Raw genomic sequence first — 18885 nt, forward strand, 5'->3', positions numbered from 1 at the left:
GGGATAGTTTAAAACCATTTTTGGGCCAAGTTGACAAATATTAAGTTAAATATATAAAATGTAAATATAGTAGTATTTTATAATATATCATTATTTATAATAATCATCTAAAAATATGTGATATAAATATACATGTTTTATACATATGTTTTTACATATCAATTGTAGTACTAAAACTGTGCCTCCAAACACACAAAATAAGTACAGATTTTGATGCAGAAACAGTGAAAGGCTACCTCTACTGTGTGAAGCAACTCTAACTGGTATTAACAGTAATATTCATCATGGCAAGTAAACAGTCAGTTCTTAAAGTTAATGTGGAAGCAGAAAAAATGGGCACCTCGTGACAGGGTCATGTGTGCCCAAGGCCCATTGATGCGACTCGTGGAGGGCCCACCTGGGAACTCACAGGACTTAAAGGATCTGCTGCTAACAGCTTGGTGCCAGATACCACAGGACACCTTCAGAGGTCTTGTGGAGCTCATGCCTCGAATGTTCAGAGCTACTTTGGAACCTTTAACGGCTGATTTAAAAACAAGTTAAAGAGGTCATTGTCGGTGGGTTAATAAGAACTTACTTACTGGTGTCATTAACTGTGCGGTACATTTCTGGACAATTTAGAATGAATGCAAACAAATGATGACACTTCAAAAACTAATCCATACACTAGATGTCCAAATGTTTGCTTACACAGATGTGCAAATGCACACATACACAGCTTGTAGAGAAGTACTGCCAATAGAATAAGACTCTCTGGTGCAGATAAATATGGAGCAACACCCAGCATTTAACTGTGGAGCAGTGGAACTCTGTTATCTGGAATGATGGTGCTATATCCAACAATATTGGCCTCCCTGACTCTCTTGATGCTAAACATAATCAAATCCTCACAGCAATGCTCCAAAATCAAGTAGAAAGCTTTCTTCCCTGGACAGTATAGGCTCTGTCTCTAGTTTGTTGTAATACTCTTGATTTTGGAAGAAACAATGTATATGCAGGAGTCCAAATACTTTTGTCCATATTGTGTACCTTTTTTTAGCTAGTTAGAAGAACACTGGTTTGCTTCCAGAGCTTATAAAGCACGGTGATATTGAGTTTTAACCCATTCTGTCCAGTACTAACTTTAACAAGAGGTTTCAAAGGTCTTGAGGTCAGGGGTACCTGAGTGAGACAGCATGTGCATCCTCAGCCGCAAACTGTCCAAGAAGTGCTTCCCGCAGAACTCACAGCCGAAGGTCTTCATGTCACTATGCAGTTTCCTGAGGAGAGAAGAAGGCGTATGGTGTTCAGGAGCCCAGGGCTTGATTGTTATACAGCAAACGTGCATTAGAGTGACTGTGTTAATATTACAGTGGACACTAGCACTCATAGTGATGCTTCATTTGTAGGCTCCGACTAAAGTACTAACAACATAAAACATTTCTAACACATGCAATAGTCATCTACATATGCATTCATAAACTATAAGCTTATATATATATAAATATGTGTGTGTGTGACTTTAGTGAGTCGAGTGCATGTTATAAACCTTTTATGAAGGCTTAAATAGAGACCCTCGGATAAAGCGTTGCTGAGAGTGCGGCTGCATACAGGAGCACAGTGAGGCTTCTGAGAAAGGGCTAACAGGTAATATAAAAGTGAAATCCAATGTAACTCCGTTGTGGTTAATGAGTTCACCCAGAACGTCAACATTTACAAATGACTTTTTCCATGAAGCGTTTTCAGCCTGATACTAGAGCCTTTTAAACGGTAGGAAATGGAGCGTCAACGCTCGCCGTAATCAGCAGAACAGCAAATTGGGACTCAAATTTCCTTGTAATTTGGTATGTTTACAGTAGATCTCTGGGTAATTGGCTTCTTGTTTCGAATGCAGAGCAAAAAGCACTGATGTCTCAAGGGGGCCAAGATGCTTTGTGGGCAAACAGTGAAAATGTTGAAATAATTCTAGTATAAAAGCATCGATTATCTGAGAATATGACTGGAAAATAATTTCGACAGCTACTAGGAATCTCTGACCTTTCTGCATATTTATTTAATCAGGAAAAGAAGCAAATTTCAATAAAACGACCTGACGCTAACTAGTATGTACATGCACGTCGGCGCTGGAATGGAACAAACATGAGGCACAGACACATGTCCCTCTAGGACTACCTCCGCAGCCTAATAAAGTATTTACCATCCAGACAGAGTGACCTGATGGTTTGAGAGAAAACACTTACGGGCTAAGATTTATCAAAAATTAAACACACGCTTCAGAGTGGGTACACAGAGAGCCTGGGCAAATATGTACAGTCCATTTCGATGGAGCTCGGTCGAAATCGTTAAGAAAACATCATCAAGTCCCAATCCAACACGTCCGTTGCCTCTGTCCTCTAATCTGGCCCCCCTCCACCCCCGCCCCCCTTTTTTGTTCTAAATATTTGCTTTAAATCGAATGTGTTTAATGCCGCTGAAATTTCCTGGCAGTTTGGTCTGTTTATCTGAGTCATGCTGTACATATCAATGACTTGCCACCCCCCCTCCCCCGCCTCCCCATCCCTCCACCAGCCCTTTCATATGAATTCCAGCCACACACCCAGACACACTGCAGGCGCGTGCGGCGCATATACGAGCAGCAGGCTGCGCCCGGCTCAGCCGTAACCTTTATTCCTGCTATAGAGCCCTTAATTATTACTGCCCTACAATCAGCGGCCCCAGCCTGCCAGCGCGCATGCACGCCACGTAGGAACGTGACAAAATTCTAGACGCTTTTTGGGCTGAGGCTCGTCCAGGAACGGCTTCGGCGTTGACAAAAGGATTCAAAGCAATTACGTATATTAGAGGTAAATCTCCAAATGAAATTATATCCTACCTCTCAAAAATAACGGTTTGTAAATGCTTCTCGGTTGGGCATGTGGTTCTAGGGAAAACCTTCCACAATCTATCCAAAAGCGTCCTTCAGTAGCAACTGTTGCTAGGTTGGGCAATCAAAAGCTTAACAGTTGGCAAACATCCCATTCAAGTCAATAATTTTGTGTGCAGACAGAACAGATTAGATAGATCAGATATAGTTGATCTTACACTGGCATTGGGGTAAATCTGTCATTTCTAACCTATCCGATACTGACGAACTTCAACAACACAGTGTAACTGCATGGCATGTTAACTATTAGCATGTAATTAGCATGTAAAACTAGAAACCTCTATTTAGCAAATTTTCCATTACAGTTACACTTACTACAACGGCTCATCATTAATAATATACCTGCCAATGTTCTTTAAAGCTGCCCAGCCTCACATCAGTTGCTACGAAAGGGCAGGATTTCCTAATGAGAAGTTCTTGTTTTGTTTTGTTTTTTAAACCCAATTTTCCTCCCCAATTTTGGACACTCTCCCTCCATCACACTTGTAGGAAAGCGCCTGGTACCCAGCTCTGATGCATTGGCTAGCAGATGCCTGTGCCGGCCAGCATCACACTGAAGTGGTGTGGGGAGAAAGAGATCTACCCAACTACCCACCGGAGAGACCAAGGCCAATTGTGCTCTATCAGGCTCTGGCTGCTGATGGCAAGTTCTTTAACCCCCATATCTCATTGATACCCACATATCTCATCCACTGAAAAGGTTTGTTCATCATCTTGAAAAACCACTAAATATGTGGGATGTTCTAGAGCCCCACAGCCCCCACAGCGGCGCCCTATGGGTCATTGATGCCAGAAAGGAACGACGAACAATTGATAGTAAACACCTTTCATTAGGTGGGCATAATATTTTCTGATCACTTTTCATGCTATTTTGTGTTGCACCATTGCCCAGAAGAAGTCAATGTATACAAGATATACTGAGTAATGACAATAAAACCCACTGACTCGGCTTGATTTCACCCAATGAGGGGTGGTTTCTGATTTTTGAACAGTGTTGTATATTGTGGGCCAGCATTATTGGCATTGAGCTTCTGGGTCTGTACACTATGAAAAGAATGATTGATCCAGGTCAATCTGTCTCATAGCTGGCATGTGCTACTCGTGTGTGTGTGTGTGTGTGGGGAGGCATTTTGCAGTCCAGGAACATCTGCTGTGTCATCCCTCCCAGCAGCCACAACACAAGAGTCTGAAGCAGTTTGTCTGACTGAACCCTGCCACCCATAAACAATCTCCACTCAACCGCAGAGAGCACAGCCGAGCCGGCCCAGCAGTCAGATGCTCAGAAAAAAAAGAAGAAACAACAAAAAACCTCCCTGCGCTGAATCCAAAGGTTCGCTTACGCAAAACACACCTAATGCCAGAGGATGGCTGATCAAAGAGGCTGAGAAATACCTGCTGAACAACATCCCGTGAAGAAATCAATACCACTTCTACACATCTTTCCCCACAACGGAGGCTATTGTAACAGGGAAAGGTGCTCCTATAAAGACAGTACACCTCATGACAGCTAAGCAAATGGTTTGAGAGAACCCAAGGTCCAGCTAGAGATCCATTAGCAGCACTGTTCCCAAAAATACGTTTAGCCCCTAAATAAAAAAAATATATAATAAAAAAAAAACATCCGGGAAGTAAACATTGGAGAACACAAATCTTACAAATACGCACAGTGCTGGCCATTCGTTCAATCATCTAGCGGAAAAAAACAATTCCGGCTGGATTGAGAAAAACAAATGTGAAAAGATAATGGTCCATTAGTCTCTACGGGCCGTGTGTTACACATTCCCATTAAAATGCAGACATTAAAATGTCGACTTTCTCTAAAGAGACAAATCGTCGAGCTGTCTGCTCGAGACAGGGCCGAGTGCTTGTGTTTTCTGGAGTGGGCCACTGGAAGTGGCTTTGATTAATGGCAGGCCGAGCCTGAGCTGCTGGAGCACCTTCCCCACTGAGAGAGCAATTCAGGAACTGATGTGTGCTGAGGGATACTAGAGCACTGCTGAATTACCAATGAGCGAGCCTGAAGAGAGGCATTTCCCACAATGGGGAGAGAAAAGCTGGAAGCATGAATGAAGCCACCACTGACCTTGTTGCTGCCACTTACACAGAGAGGAAATAACATGCAGCATAAGATATATATGGCCCCTCACACTGGGCTGTTGAATATCCCGTCCTACGATGTTGGCTACAAACAGCCGTCAGGTTTTGGGGTCTTACTGAAACCTGTTACTGCTACAGTCTTACTAAGCAGAGTGAGCGAAATCCCAGCAGATGTTAGTGCAAAAAAAGCATGAACCTCTCACGCTGGGCTGCGGAACATACCATCAAATCAATTTGCCACATGTGAGTAATAGGATTTGGGCGTTTTCAGCCTCAGTCTAGTAGAACGTCCTGTAAAAGAGGGCATGTGCAGGAGAAGCAACATCGCATCACTATTATATAAAACCAGCCACATTCCTCCAAAATGACTTCACAGCTTCAACAAGGCTTTATACCCATTTAGCCGGTTCATCTTTGTCCGTTACAGAGAATCCTATTCTAATGGCAGTACTTCTCTACAGGGACCAGATAAGCTCTGTGTGCATTTGCACACCTGTGTAAGCAATGGGTGCCATTAAAATAGCTGAATGCATTCATTAGAAGGAGTGTCCACAAACATGTGGACACATAAAAATATAAAATTGGATTCTATGTAATTAGTGTGAACTGCAAGATCAACAATGTAGGAGGCAAACCAATACAAATCCAGAATGCTAAGGACGCAGCAGCCATATCGGGGCTTCAACGAACAAGGCTTTAGAGGTGAGCCTGGATGGTGCTCTGCTTCATACTCCTCGACAACCACTTTGCTCCCACAATTCCAGGAGCAGCAGATCCGTGGATGATGTTTTTGTCTCTGACAGAGGCTTGTTGACCAGTGCTAGAGATTCTCCCGCAGTTTATCTCTGTGCTAGATGCTCAGTGACCTGAAGGCATTGTGAGAGTGAGACCACTTTCATAATGACACTACTGAGCAGTCCCACACAGAGAAAAACCCACTGAGGGCCTGAGCAATCTTCAAGGTCTATTGTAGCATCTCTTTCTCAATTTCTCAGAATGCCCTGCCCAACACTTCAAATGTCAGGTTGGGCTGGAGCGGTGGGCAGGTTAGAAGTGTGTCTGATTCGTTTAGCAGCCTAAATGGTTATTCTAGCACTACAGAACCAAGGTTAGAACCTGACTGAAAGCCTAAATATGTTCTCGTACCACTTTTCCATGATTGGTGTCTAACCTCTCGCCCCGGCCCCCCTTGCAAACCAACCTTACGGACAATTGCTATGGAAATCATGTGAGAAAGATCATGTGTTGGTTAGGATTAGACCTGTCCAACAACAGTACAGCAGTTTGGTTGCACTGCATTACCAAATCGACCTACAGAAATGGTCTAAAATGACCAGAAGTTTTAGAGTTAGAGTTTTTTATGTCTTTTATGTGAGGAGTTTTAGTTTGGTGACCTCTTTACAGTTTTAATAGATGTTTTCTTCAAAAAGGCAAAAACCTTCATGATGCCAAGTTCCATGAACACAGATGACATACATGTACATATACCACACCTACAGATGTAGTACGTGATCTGCCAAAGTTCCATTTGACCCTCTTCTGAGGCAGAAACCTCCAGAGCATGAGAAGTCAATGTATAGACTGAGTTGAAAGAGGCATAAAAGAACTAAGAAAATCATTCAGACGGGGATAAAGGTCTTCAGAGAATGTCTTCTTCTAAATAAACTGTTTCAAACAGCCACTACCTCTGACTGATTTGGGAATAACCTCAATAACAGTGTCTTTGAGGGATTTCAGGCAGCGGTGACCCACCTCGGCACAGTGGGGTAGCTGAGGTCGCGGATATTTATGGCATTCTTGTGTTCTTCCAGGTGACCCTTGAGTCTCCAATATAAAAGCCGCCACATTCACTTCTGTTCCATATACAACTACAAACTCCAGTTTTCAAAGCCATCTCCACAAAGACATCCAAAAAGCAGAAAGATCTTGCGATGTTAATATGTAATAAATCCAAGCGCTTCCAGTCAAATGATTAATTTGAGAGTTTTTGCTAATATGTCAATAAATTGAATAAGGCCTAAATAGCGGATGACTGTGATCCATAACTCCACTGCAACTCCACTGTGATCCACGTAGTCAACACTGCAGATGAACATATCCATTCATAAAGAGACGAATGGGCATCTAGCTTACACCTCAATATGTATAGACTTTATATTCATAGCATTCACTGTATTTTCTTCTATTCAGTTAAAGACATAACAGATTGTGGAGGCTGTAAATCCTATCTTCAGCAAGCTCAGAGTCAGTGAAAGCTCTGGCACTCAACAGACATGGCTATAAGATCACTACACTAAAAGGAAAGGAGTTCGCTCGGAGAGCTGGCCTTCAGCCATCACTCTAACTTTACACATTCGGAAAAAAAAAATAACAACCAAGTACAACCATGTAACGTTCCTGCAGAGAGCAGCTTCTCCACGTCAGGAAAATCCCTCTCTTCAGAATCTCCCAAATAAAGATGAAGCTGATGCTGAAGATTTGACCCAGTCCAGCTCCTTTGCTTTAGAATAACAGATGCTAGGTTAACATTGTACAGTATATGGACAAAAGTATTGGGAAACCTGCTCATTCTTTGTTTCTTCTGAAATCAAGGGTATTAAAAAGAGTCCTGCCTTTGTTGGAGTGACTGTCTCTACTGTCCAGAGAAGCATTGCTGTGAAGATTCGAGGATTTGCATTCAGCAAAAAACACGCTAGTGAGGTCAGGATGTTGGATAAGCTCATCCTCTACTTTCCAAATTCATCCCAAAAGTACTGGATGGAGCTCCATCCATCATTCAAGAGAACCCAGTTCCACTGCTTTACAGCTCAATGCTAGGGGAATTTAGGCATGGGGCATGTAGGTTCATGTATATCTGCCCTTTTGTATTGGTAATACTTCTTAATAGGGACTAGACAAGCTGTGTGTGTGCATTTGCACATGTGTGTTAGCAATGGGTGCAGCTTAAAGTAGTTGAATGCGTTCATTAGAAGGAGTGTTAAGCTTAACTAGAACTCCGCTCAGTGAATGTGGAGAGGTTTGTTTGCATTCTGAGCAGGTTGAGAGATGCTTCTTAGCCTGTATTTACGTAGCTGAGAAGGGTGACAATCTAAGTCCTGTGTTTATGGGCAACATTAGCTTAGCAAATATTGTTATCATTGACACTTTGAAAGGCTGTCACTGCCTATCTATCCCAACAAGTTTCAGTTTCAGCACAGATTTCGTTTAGATAAGCAGGGCAGCTCCAATTTCACAAGCCTCCACTAATCTCTCCCTCTGTGATTCCGTGCTTCATTTGATGTCCGTACAGCTGTTTCAGTGCGTTAATGGTCTGAGAATCTTTACAGCTTATGACAATAACTGCAGTGCTGACATATCATACTCAGTGTGCTGGATAAGAGTTCCGATCTTTTAAGCTGCCTCTACAAAAGCATCTCTTTTTTATTTCTTAAAATACTGTGTACTGTAAAATGGGTATGGCCAATGGGTAAAATGTTGGTGTGGGTAAAATGGTGTGGCGCAACAGATAACACCACTACATATTTCAACATATTGCCCATTTTTAGTACACATTACTATAGGATTCTGTGGCAGCTCTACTGTCTCCAGCGTTTTGAAAGGTACTCATTAACAACAAAATAATAACGTTCATAACTCAGATTATGCAACGTATCTACCATACATGCAATGCATCACAACCCATTCCTTAAAATCAAAATATTTTACATTCAATTCCGACACTGAGAGCTCCTTGTGAAATGCGGCCGCAATCACTACTTCAGGTTGTAGGTCTGAGTGAACAAACAATGTCCCAATCCTCCACAAAGAGCCATACAGACACTCGAGCACACAAAGGAGGGTCTCAACACAAGGAACAATTCGAGAAAGAGGAGAAAAACCACCCGAGGAGGGCCAGAGGTCAGCGGTTTGACCTAACCCTAAAGGAGTTGACCTGTAAAGCTGAGATAAGGCCTGAAAGCATCCTGTGTGTGACTGATAGTATGCTCGGGGGGGACAAAAAACATACAGGAGGACTTAAAGTCTTGACCAGCAGGATTCCTGAGCTTCTTATAGATGACAGAGGTTTAAAGATCATTCAATGGCCATAGTCTCTGGACGGGCAGGGGCCAAACAACTAATGAAGCATGACAAAGTAAATCCTGCCCCCTCGGCAGTTTCATTTCAGGCCCTTCTTTTTGCCAAACTGGTTATCCATTAATGACTTTTTGTTGATTTGACACTTTTAAATAGTCTTTGGCACAGGCTTGGTCATGCAGGGATCGGCTAGCGCTGCAATTACATTATAACACACTGTGAACGTGCATTAAAGACACCTCTGTGAATCTATGATGTGGCATGGTTGAAGCCTATCATTATCTTCATAAAAAAGATACTTTATTAAACCAAACATACACTAAAATATTCATCTGGGACTGTGATTGGGCAGACTGTTGACAGCGCACATGGAAAAGCATTATGATTGGTTAGAGGGCTTATTTGCAAACTGCAGCCCCCTGCGATATCAGTGTTCCAAAAGCCTTTATCACGATAATGATTAACAAATGATATATTGTGCAGCCCCTGTTAGCATATCAATGCTTTGTTGGCACTGAAAGGAAAACAGTCATTAATTTCAGCGTGTACTGTATTCCGAACCACGTGAGCGAGCGAGATCTCAGTCATGCAACATATTTCCCTCAGTCACACCCAAAGCCAGGCCAGGAACAACATGATGCAGTGGCCTGTCTGTCTATTGTATTTAATTTAGCAGCTACAGTCTTGCCTTAGAGTTTGCTGTTCTAGGTCACAGAGCGAGAAGTTGAGTAAACAAAAGAGTGAAAAGAAAGCAGCAGTTGAGAAGACAATGGAGGACCTCTAAAGCCCCTCAGGGCTCTGAGGACACTGGTATGTTTCCCAGCTTTCAGAGTGACCAGCGTTGGTGGCAAAAGAGGTTCAACTTAGAGTCACATGATCGTTTGGTAAAATCTATCAGCACTGTTAAATAAATCAACTGTTTTTTGGGGTTTTTTTGCCATAGACGTACAAACCACTTTTGGTGCCTTACAGAACCTTTAAAGAACATTCCAGTTAACGAAACGGTTCTAGAAGTACGTAGAACTTTATATCTGAGCCAAGAACGATTTGGGAACCTTCCTTAACCTTTTGTTTAAAAAAGTGACTTTAATGTGTTGCAGCACAAATGATTACAGTATGTTTAAACTCTCTCTCCCTCTCTCTCCCTCTCTCTCTCTCTCCTCCATTCGCTCCATGACAAAAGATGTAATTAGAGGCTCTGTAAGCAGAAGCCAGTGGAGGGCTCCAGAATTTCCCACTTGCAAGAATTCCTGAGCTCTTCAGCTGTGCTCCCAGAAGCCCCCGCACGCGCGCTTCACTCATCCACCCGGCCGCCAGGCCGCCCGCCGAGCATTGTGAGCACACACACCAGCCCTGAATTAAACCCACTGAGCACACTGTAGAACACTGCAGATCCACCGCAGGACACAAACGATGTGTATGGCAGGACTGGAACCACGACTCTTAACATTCATGAGTCCTGCTGGTGGGTTCTGCGCTTCTTCTGTGACTTCTATGCGTCATTCCAATAAGTTAAAGCATAATATAGAGTGCCGACGGCCATGCCGCGGCCAATGGCCATGTTTCCCTGGTTTTGGTGGAAAAAAGAACTGCTTAATTAAAGGGTTAAGATGTAAACAAAGTCAGTGGTTTGGTGTGAAATGTTCTGTTCTATAGTCAGAATTGTTCATTGTTCCCAGTGGTGGTGAAGCTAGTACGCAAAAAAGCTTGCTGATTGTTGAGGCATTGTTTTGGGAAGATTTTGGCCCTGAAACCATCCTTTTATAATCTATTTATGAGTTGTACATCGAAATGAACCTTATAAAAGAGCAATATTTTCACTGTAGACCCCCTTGTGACCCCTAGTTCCTATCACTACCACCGTAAAGACGTTTTGTCTACAATGAATCGTTTCCATTGGAATGACCCTCATTTAACTTATCATTGTATGTCCTTCTATAGCAACTTTACAAGAGAAGCAAAAACCTTCTTAAAGCAACATTATGTAACATTGTTACTTTAAAATAACAGTTTCAGAATCGCTGTGATGCTCCACTGGCCTGTAACAGGGAGCACAGCATCTTTGTAATTCCGACTCCGGGCTCGGCACGCCGGTTTGTCCACTATGTAATTTTGATAAAGCCAGCAGGACAACACTGGCCAGAGCTGTGAGTCATATTTGTGTAACATCCAGTACGATTACTCTGTCACTCCAGTCCATATAATACTTTCACTTTCAGTGACAGCACTTTCTCTCAGCTTGGCCAGAAATGTTGAGTAAAGTGTGAATTACACTTACACACAATTTTAGGGGGAGCTCAGAAGCAAGAAATGCCAGTTTTTGCATAATGTTGCTTTAATCTTCAATTGGAGTCAATATATAGATTTTATGAAGTCATAAAATTATGAAGTCATTTTTTTAGCATTTCTTTCGGCCCGCTCATTATTTTATGAGTTTTAACACAACGAAAAGAACAACGGCCAGATTCAAATGATGTGAAAAATGGCAAAAACTGATAACAAAAGATGGCCAAAATGCAGGTGCTGAAGGCTGACTAAAGCTGAGGTATTCATCTGTTGATAGATCAATCATTCTGCATTGTTATCCATATAGCTGCTGGACGATCAGCCTCAGTAAAAGGACAGAGATTAAGCTTAAGGGCTTAATCATACTCCAGTATTGATCACTGCAGTAAGGTTGCAGTGTCAGCTCCATCGTGACACCTGCCTGTAAAATGCTCGAGTCTTCCTAAAAGACGCTTCCTCTGAATATTTAAAGAGTTCACTGCCATTCTGTGAGTTTAAATTTACGACTGTAGGTCCCCTGAGAAATGGGGCAAAAGGTGAACTGTTGTTAGAACTGGTGCTCCTAAGCATGAGCGCAATGACCCTGCTGGGCCCCAGGCTTTCACAACCGCCTGTGCATGAGACGTCAGTTGAGGTTAAACATCCATCATTGTTCATGAGTCCGAAGTCGCCAAGCTGATGGGTTCGAACGTCAAGAGCCGGTTTACTCTGCGAGCTGCCATTTGTGTCACTTCCCGAGGGCGCAGAGTTCATGACAGTCATCAAGATAGAAAGCATTAAGTGCCTGAGCACCGTGGACACATGGACACCAAATTTAGGAGACACCAGCAAAGATGACTGCATATAGAAGAGAAAAAGTTTCCCAGAGCAGAACCACTTAAACATTCACATGAAGATCTGAACATGTAGAGGTCTGAGCAATTAGCCAGTCAGATTATGGTGGTCAAATGATGTTTAAATGATGTTCGACAAGGAGTCGAATCCTCAAGTCTTTAAAAACGGAGAAAGTAGATCAGTTTTATCAAGATTTGCATGGAATTAACGAACTGCCCAAAAATAAACCTTCAAAAAAAGAGGTTCTTCAAGCGTTCTTTATTAATCCAGTAGGTCTATATAGAACCATGACTGCTTAGAGAACCATCTGTATGCTATAAATAGTTGGTTAGATGGTTCTTCTGTTTTATGAAATGCCTTAATAAATGGTTCTATATGGCACAACTGCTATTGAGTTAAGAGTGTTGTGTGCATGTTCAATACTGTTCAAATGTTTTGTTTATGAAGACATTTATATGTATTTATATTCATTTATATTTATTTTCTGTTCTAGAAACAACGTATTTGCAAACTCTATCTACTAGTTGGTGACCTCTGTTGCACCGCAGCGAAAATAAAATGGCTATATGTCGCATGGTTGCAATGTAATCTGATAAATTCTTCCCTTTAATAATATCATGCATCTGGTTAAAGTTGTAAACTGTAGATGTTTGAGTCAAATTCAGCTCTGCTGATATATTTGAGTTCAGTTTGAGTTCAATTTGATTCTGTTGGTATATTTGACTTAAATTTGAGTTAAATTAGGTTCTATTGACTTGAATTCAGTTCTGCTGATATATCTGGATTAAATTAGATTCCTCATTCAGTGGTGAATAAAGCAAGCCACAACAAAAATGGAAACCTATATTTGTGTTTTATATATTTTGGACATTTTATGTTATTTGTTTGTATAAGACAACTGTGCTGTTTACATCTGTACAGTCCATGGTTTCCTTTAAACCACAGAGCTTGTAAGTGAGATCCGAATTATATCTGGAGAGTAATTACTACCCAATCTATTATAGTTATTGAATAATATGCAAATAGATAAGATTAATAACTGAATAATAAGTCCTAAATCCTAAGGGCTTGTGGATGGGTCCACACAGCAATTCCTCACTCTCAGCACTACATAACTTAAGTATTAAGATTAATAACTGAATACAAAGCAGGCTGTTTAGGGCTTCAGACAAATTACTCAGTGTAGATTCCTCTGTCCTCTGACACTTTGGCGAGGGAATTTTTAGCCGTACATTTAAAAAGGATAGATTCAGACAGTTCTGTGCTGTGGGTCAGAGCCAGGAAAAGCTAGGTAGGTGTCAGCAGGTTCACGTGGCTTGTGGGAATGAATGAAAGCGAGTATCAGGTGTGCTGCAATCCACAGCGCACAGCGCTGGGCCTTTATCTGTGTGTGATGGGAGGGTAAAGTCACTATCAGGCCATCTCTACAGCAGAGGCACACAGGGTTATCAGCCTCACTGATAAATACAGATATGTACGCTGCCTTCTGTTTGACAGCCTGCGGTTAAGCTACATGACTATGTGTCCATTCCAAAACTGCACACATGTTGCAAGTGCAAGCGAGGCCTTTAAATGTTATCAGTCTTTGGTGTAATGAGTACCACAGTAAAGTGAACACACAAGTACTGAAATTAGTAACAAAAGGATACAGTATTAACTAATCAGGACTTTTTATTTGTGTTGTGTGTCTTAGTTTTTAATATAGTAAGTCAATCACGTATCCTCTTTTACAACCAATAGGGGAAATAGAAGACCAGCAATTATTTACTTTCATTTATTTGTTTCGCAACCAATAAAGGAAATGCAAGGTCATAAGGTTAGCATTGCTTTGCATGTCAAGGACAATGCACATGCACTAAAATAAACAGCCAGTGTTAAATAATTGGCTCCTAAGAGTCTCTGTTTAGCCTCACATGAGCAAAATAAAACACATAAAAGTTTATACTGGGGAGGACAATGTGACAATATTGCATCATTATTTAGATAAATTACATCGCAGTGGGCCAGATGCATTAAACACACTGCCAGATTTACTGTGGAGAAAATTGTGCTCTGGCAACATTTGCTTGTCCATAAATGGATTATTTGTTTATTTAGTGTTTGAGTCAAAAGAGGCATTACCATAATTTTCCTCATTTTTACACCGAAATACCCCCTAAAGGAACCTGATGGTAAAGTTGTAAAGTTGGTGATCTTTTCTATAGTGTTTTCAAACATGTTTGGTCTGACAGGCAAGTTGTCCACAGTACACACACACACATACATTTCACCCCGAAAACTTAGTCACATTCAATTCCCATCCACCATCTACCAGTGCTGGGAGGGTAAATTCATACAAGGGCAGCCAACCCCAACCTTTTTTAAACTGCCGCTAATTAGACGTCCTCGAATACGTAAACACTCTTGAGGAGAACACCAACAGCCAATACTGTGAGGCTAGCTAACATCAGCCCGCATCGAATTGAGTGTTGGCCCAGGGAGAACCTTCCTAGCCACCCACATAGAACACGATTTATGATGCTCTCTGGGACTCAAAAATGACAGCGGCATTACAGAGAAAGGAATGCTAAGATACTCATGAGCCCCTAATTAACATATTTAAAAGGCCATTTATGATCTATTTGGATCAAAAATGTATTATACCATTTATTAGACAGTTTAAGTTATTTTTATGTTGGTATTGTTTGTTTACCAAATGTTTCTCTCCACATACAGATTATTGTTAGTTAATTCTGAATTCTTCAGTTCATTTGCAGACCCAACAGGCAAGAGTTAGGGGCGTTTTTCTGAGGATTTTTTCTAATAATGTTTTGATAATATAAGTTAAGAGGTAAACTAAGAGGTTAAAACTGAAACTAAAGCTGTAAAGAATTATGGGAAAATTCTGATTACTGTGAGTATCTGTTGTTAATTTGCATCTAAGACTATTGAGAACTGACAATCCCACTTTTTGCCTGATTCAACATATCACATACATATATCTCATTCCAAATGAACGTATTTTGAGATAAGCACTGTTTATCATAAACAATGTCCTGAAGTATCTTGATATTATAGCTTTACTGTATCGTCCAGCTCTACAAATAAATCTGTATCTTAAAAAACATCAAGCACACCATGCACCATTCCTCCATACGCCACCACACCTTTTCTAACCACCCTTACTGAGAACACTACATGCCACAGGACCATGCAGGTGTTTAACTGTCAGGCACTTCTTTTAGCGTAGGGACAGAGAGTGATCCTTCCATTTTTCCGTCTGGATGAGAACGTGCCTGTGCCACAGACAGCACATGGCAGCAGCCAGACTGCGATGAAAGCACGGCTCTATTGCATGAGCATCTCAGGAGCTGTCAAGTCTATTTTTCACACATCATAACTCATATTCAGAGCAGCATCATTGCAAGATTAAACCTAAATATATAGGGTGGAATAAATCCAGAATATCACATGCTCTAAAAAAGCAACAACAAAAAAAAACTGGCTTGGTGATTTCTACAGTAAAGGCATTAGGAGTAAACCAGCAATAGGTCTTGCGATGAGCCAACAGTACGTGGGGAGGTTGTGCTAATGCAGGGAAAACGGGTTGTTCTAATGCATTCGGCAGAGCTTGTTTCTCTGTGATGGATCACCAACTGACAGAATTTGGCTACTGGCTCTCAAGGGGGACGGAGTGGAGGTCAGGGTCAGTTGCACTAAACAGCCCGTGTTTCCTGTTGAGGTTTACCTCAGCCCAGGATGGTAATATGGGTTTTCCAGTGCCTCTCACTGGTCACCGCTTTTATTATTGTGGGGGATGAGGCAGTCATTTAATCTTCATCAGTCCTAAACTTCAATTCTTTTCAGTTATGATCATTTACTGATCAATCATTGATTTGAACTTGTTTGGTCTATTTTCGAAGCAAATATAATAATTTTTTGGTCATGTATTTAAAGATATGACATTGGTGACATTGTAAAAAAGGCCCATGTTCGTTGGCCATGTTAGTCTAGCATTTTCCCTTCTAACCAAAGGAAGCAAACTTCAGTTATCAAACATGGCTTAGCTGATCGGCTGCATCTGGGGTGAGTGATCAATCATGTTAAATTAGACTATTCTCAATCAGACTGTTCCTTTAAGATAAGATAATAATAGATCTGTGTAATATAGTATTGCATTATATGTATATTATATTGCATTATAATGTTGGCCTTTGCCTACTACTCAAAACTACTACTGCGCATAATGAAGCACAACTAGAGATGAGATCGGTTTTGATGGGTATCAGTATAAATGGGTATCAGTATTGGGGTGATTTCAGACAAAGATGCAGGATCTACAATTTTGTTCCCTCTGATATCCTGCAAGTTCTGCTGATACCGTCTTCTGAAAGTGATCCTGATGGAACAAATCTAACCTGAGACTCACGCTGTGTGATGATGTTAGCTCTGTGTGCTATAGTAGTGTTTCGATGCTCTTTTTAAAGTGAAGTCCACCCGTTAAAAAGAGCTGGCTTTAAAGCTCAGCAGTTTTTAATGAAGAAATATTGAGAGCAGTTGTCGGGCTTCAGTTAGCCCAGCTTCAATCAATAATGCTGGAATGGAAGAACTGGTCCATTCTGAAAAGCTTGTTTGTCTTTATTGGCAGATGGTGTGGTCATCATACCTTCGCAACTACTGAATAATGTGAGTAGCGATGGACTCACCTGTGCTGCTCAGCGGTCTCGTTGTCTGGCAGCTCCATGTCACACACGCCGCAGCGCTCCTTGGGGCTCTGGGCCTCATGTTTCGCGGCTGCCGCGAAATCGCCCAGCTTGCTGAAGAACTCCCTCTGAATGAAGCTCTGGTGGAAGAGCCCCCCATAGGCACTGAAGTCCACAGACATGGCGAGGGTGGGCGGCATGTGCAGCGATGAAGCCACAGACACGGGCATGGGCAGCAGACCCTCACCCTTATGGTTAGCCGGCATGGAGTACAAGGAGGCCAGATGTGTCTCAGCCAGTGCCGCCATGTTGGCCTGCCCCACTTGGCTGCCATCTCTGTACAATTCAGGCGCGCCATCAGCGGAATGGAGCTCCCGGGCACTAGTGATGACGCTGCCTCTCGTGGGGGTTCCTGGGGTGTCCCTGTGTTGTTTCGACTCATTGATCCCTTCTCCGTTTCTGGAGGAGCCGCCCTCTTGGCCACACTCCTCGTCCACCTGCATCATCTCAGTCTTGATCTTATCCAGCAGTGGAGAGGTTTCTTGAGGTGGAGTGAGGCCGTGCTGCATGGTGCCTTCCAGGAGGGTCTGTCCGATGCTCATCAGACTCTCCACAGCAGCCTTACTGTGGCTGATGGTGGGAAGGCCCAGCGGTGCTGAAACCGAGGGCTTCTTGTCCACCATGTTGACCAGGGCCAGCCTGTGGCGGGCGGCGGAGCTGTAGCCACCTTCTTGTATGGAATGCTTTTTGGAGAGAAAGGCGCTCTTCAGGTACTTCATCCGGCGCTCGTCATCGTCTTCGCCGCCGTTCTCGTTCATGTTTATGTCGGTGTCGTTCTCCTCCGTGGACTGAATAGTCTCTAAGATCTTCAGGCACTGCTCCTCCAAGTACTCTATCTCCAGGATCTCCGCCGCATACAGCAGGTCATCCAGGTCTTCCAGCTTAGCCTGGAGTGTGGCCGTGTAGGCGTACTCCAGGATCTGCTGGAAGGTCTTTGGTGAGAGGAAGTCCAGGGTGTAGTGCTGGCTGTTACGGTGGAACAGGATCTCGAACATCTTGCTGACGCAGGCCAGCACGGTCCTGTGGGCATGGAACTCCTGGCTGTCCACCATGATGACCACGTCGCACAGCGTCCCCGAGAGACGCATCTGGTTGGCCTTCTGCAGGAGGCTGGTGGGGTGGCCAGGGTTTTGGAGATGGATCACGCCCATTTTAGTCAAATCCATTAGACCGGCATTGATCAAACCATCTCACGGGGTGGTTCTTCTGGCTTCTTGAGATTCTCTGTATAATGTCTGAAGGAAAGCACAGGCACAAGCGTTAACCACCCTCGTGCTCCACGTTAAGGTTAGGACAATTTACAACCAGCGACAGAGAACCAAATCACCTCATTAATCTCAGTCGCAGGCAGCGCTGAGGGTGTTATTTTTAAACATACCTGGAATGAATGACATTCTGAGAAGCGCTAAGGGGAGTTCTTGTTGTCAAGCACTGTGCTCATAAAGCGAGCGGTTCAGCCTTTACGTGCAATTATGCAATGGCAGTGTTTACAGGGAAAGTTGCCAGATGCAATGAAACTGAACTAACCGCATTCAGCACATGCTTGAAAGGGATGACTATTAAAGCAGAATTCCATTGATTTTTCACAATTTCTTGTATAATCCAGTCACTGAGTCGCAAATGCACTCATGGAGAGCGTTGGACGCCAAATGGTGCATTGCTGTGATACCTATTAACTTGAAATTCCCTATAGAGGCGGTGACAGGAACCAGAAGTCCCAATATCTACAACATGAGTGCAATCACTTACAATCCGAAACCACCCAGACAAGACTTCTACAATGTATATCATCCCAGTCAGGGCGAAACGGCAACTTTACAGGAAAAGGAATGGTAGGCAGTCACTTTGGAGCATTTCTATTGGTCCGTTTAAAAAATAAAAATTTGACACAATTTAAAGAACAAAGAGCAAAAATGGAGACACAAGGTTTTTGCAAAGAAACAGTGTAAT

General features: G+C 42.5%; 1 protein-coding gene across 1 annotated transcript in view; it reads right to left on the reverse strand.

Moving 5' to 3' along the window:
• The window catches only part of zbtb16b (zinc finger and BTB domain containing 16b), a 65884-nt gene that overhangs the window by 45430 nt on the left and 1569 nt on the right, over positions 1 to 18885 (reverse strand). Inside the window, exons 2-3 of the mRNA XM_072691203.1 lie at positions 16879 to 18170; positions 1162 to 1259 (exon numbers count right to left, since the gene is read on the reverse strand). Coding sequence (XP_072547304.1) covers positions 1162 to 1259; positions 16879 to 18101 — 1321 coding nt within the window. The 5' untranslated portion in view covers positions 18102 to 18170. The remainder of the gene's footprint in view (positions 1 to 1161; positions 1260 to 16878; positions 18171 to 18885) is intronic.

Source organism: Salminus brasiliensis, chromosome 11 (assembly GCF_030463535.1).
Source record: "Salminus brasiliensis chromosome 11, fSalBra1.hap2, whole genome shotgun sequence".
Lineage (NCBI taxonomy): Eukaryota > Metazoa > Chordata > Actinopteri > Characiformes > Bryconidae > Salminus > Salminus brasiliensis.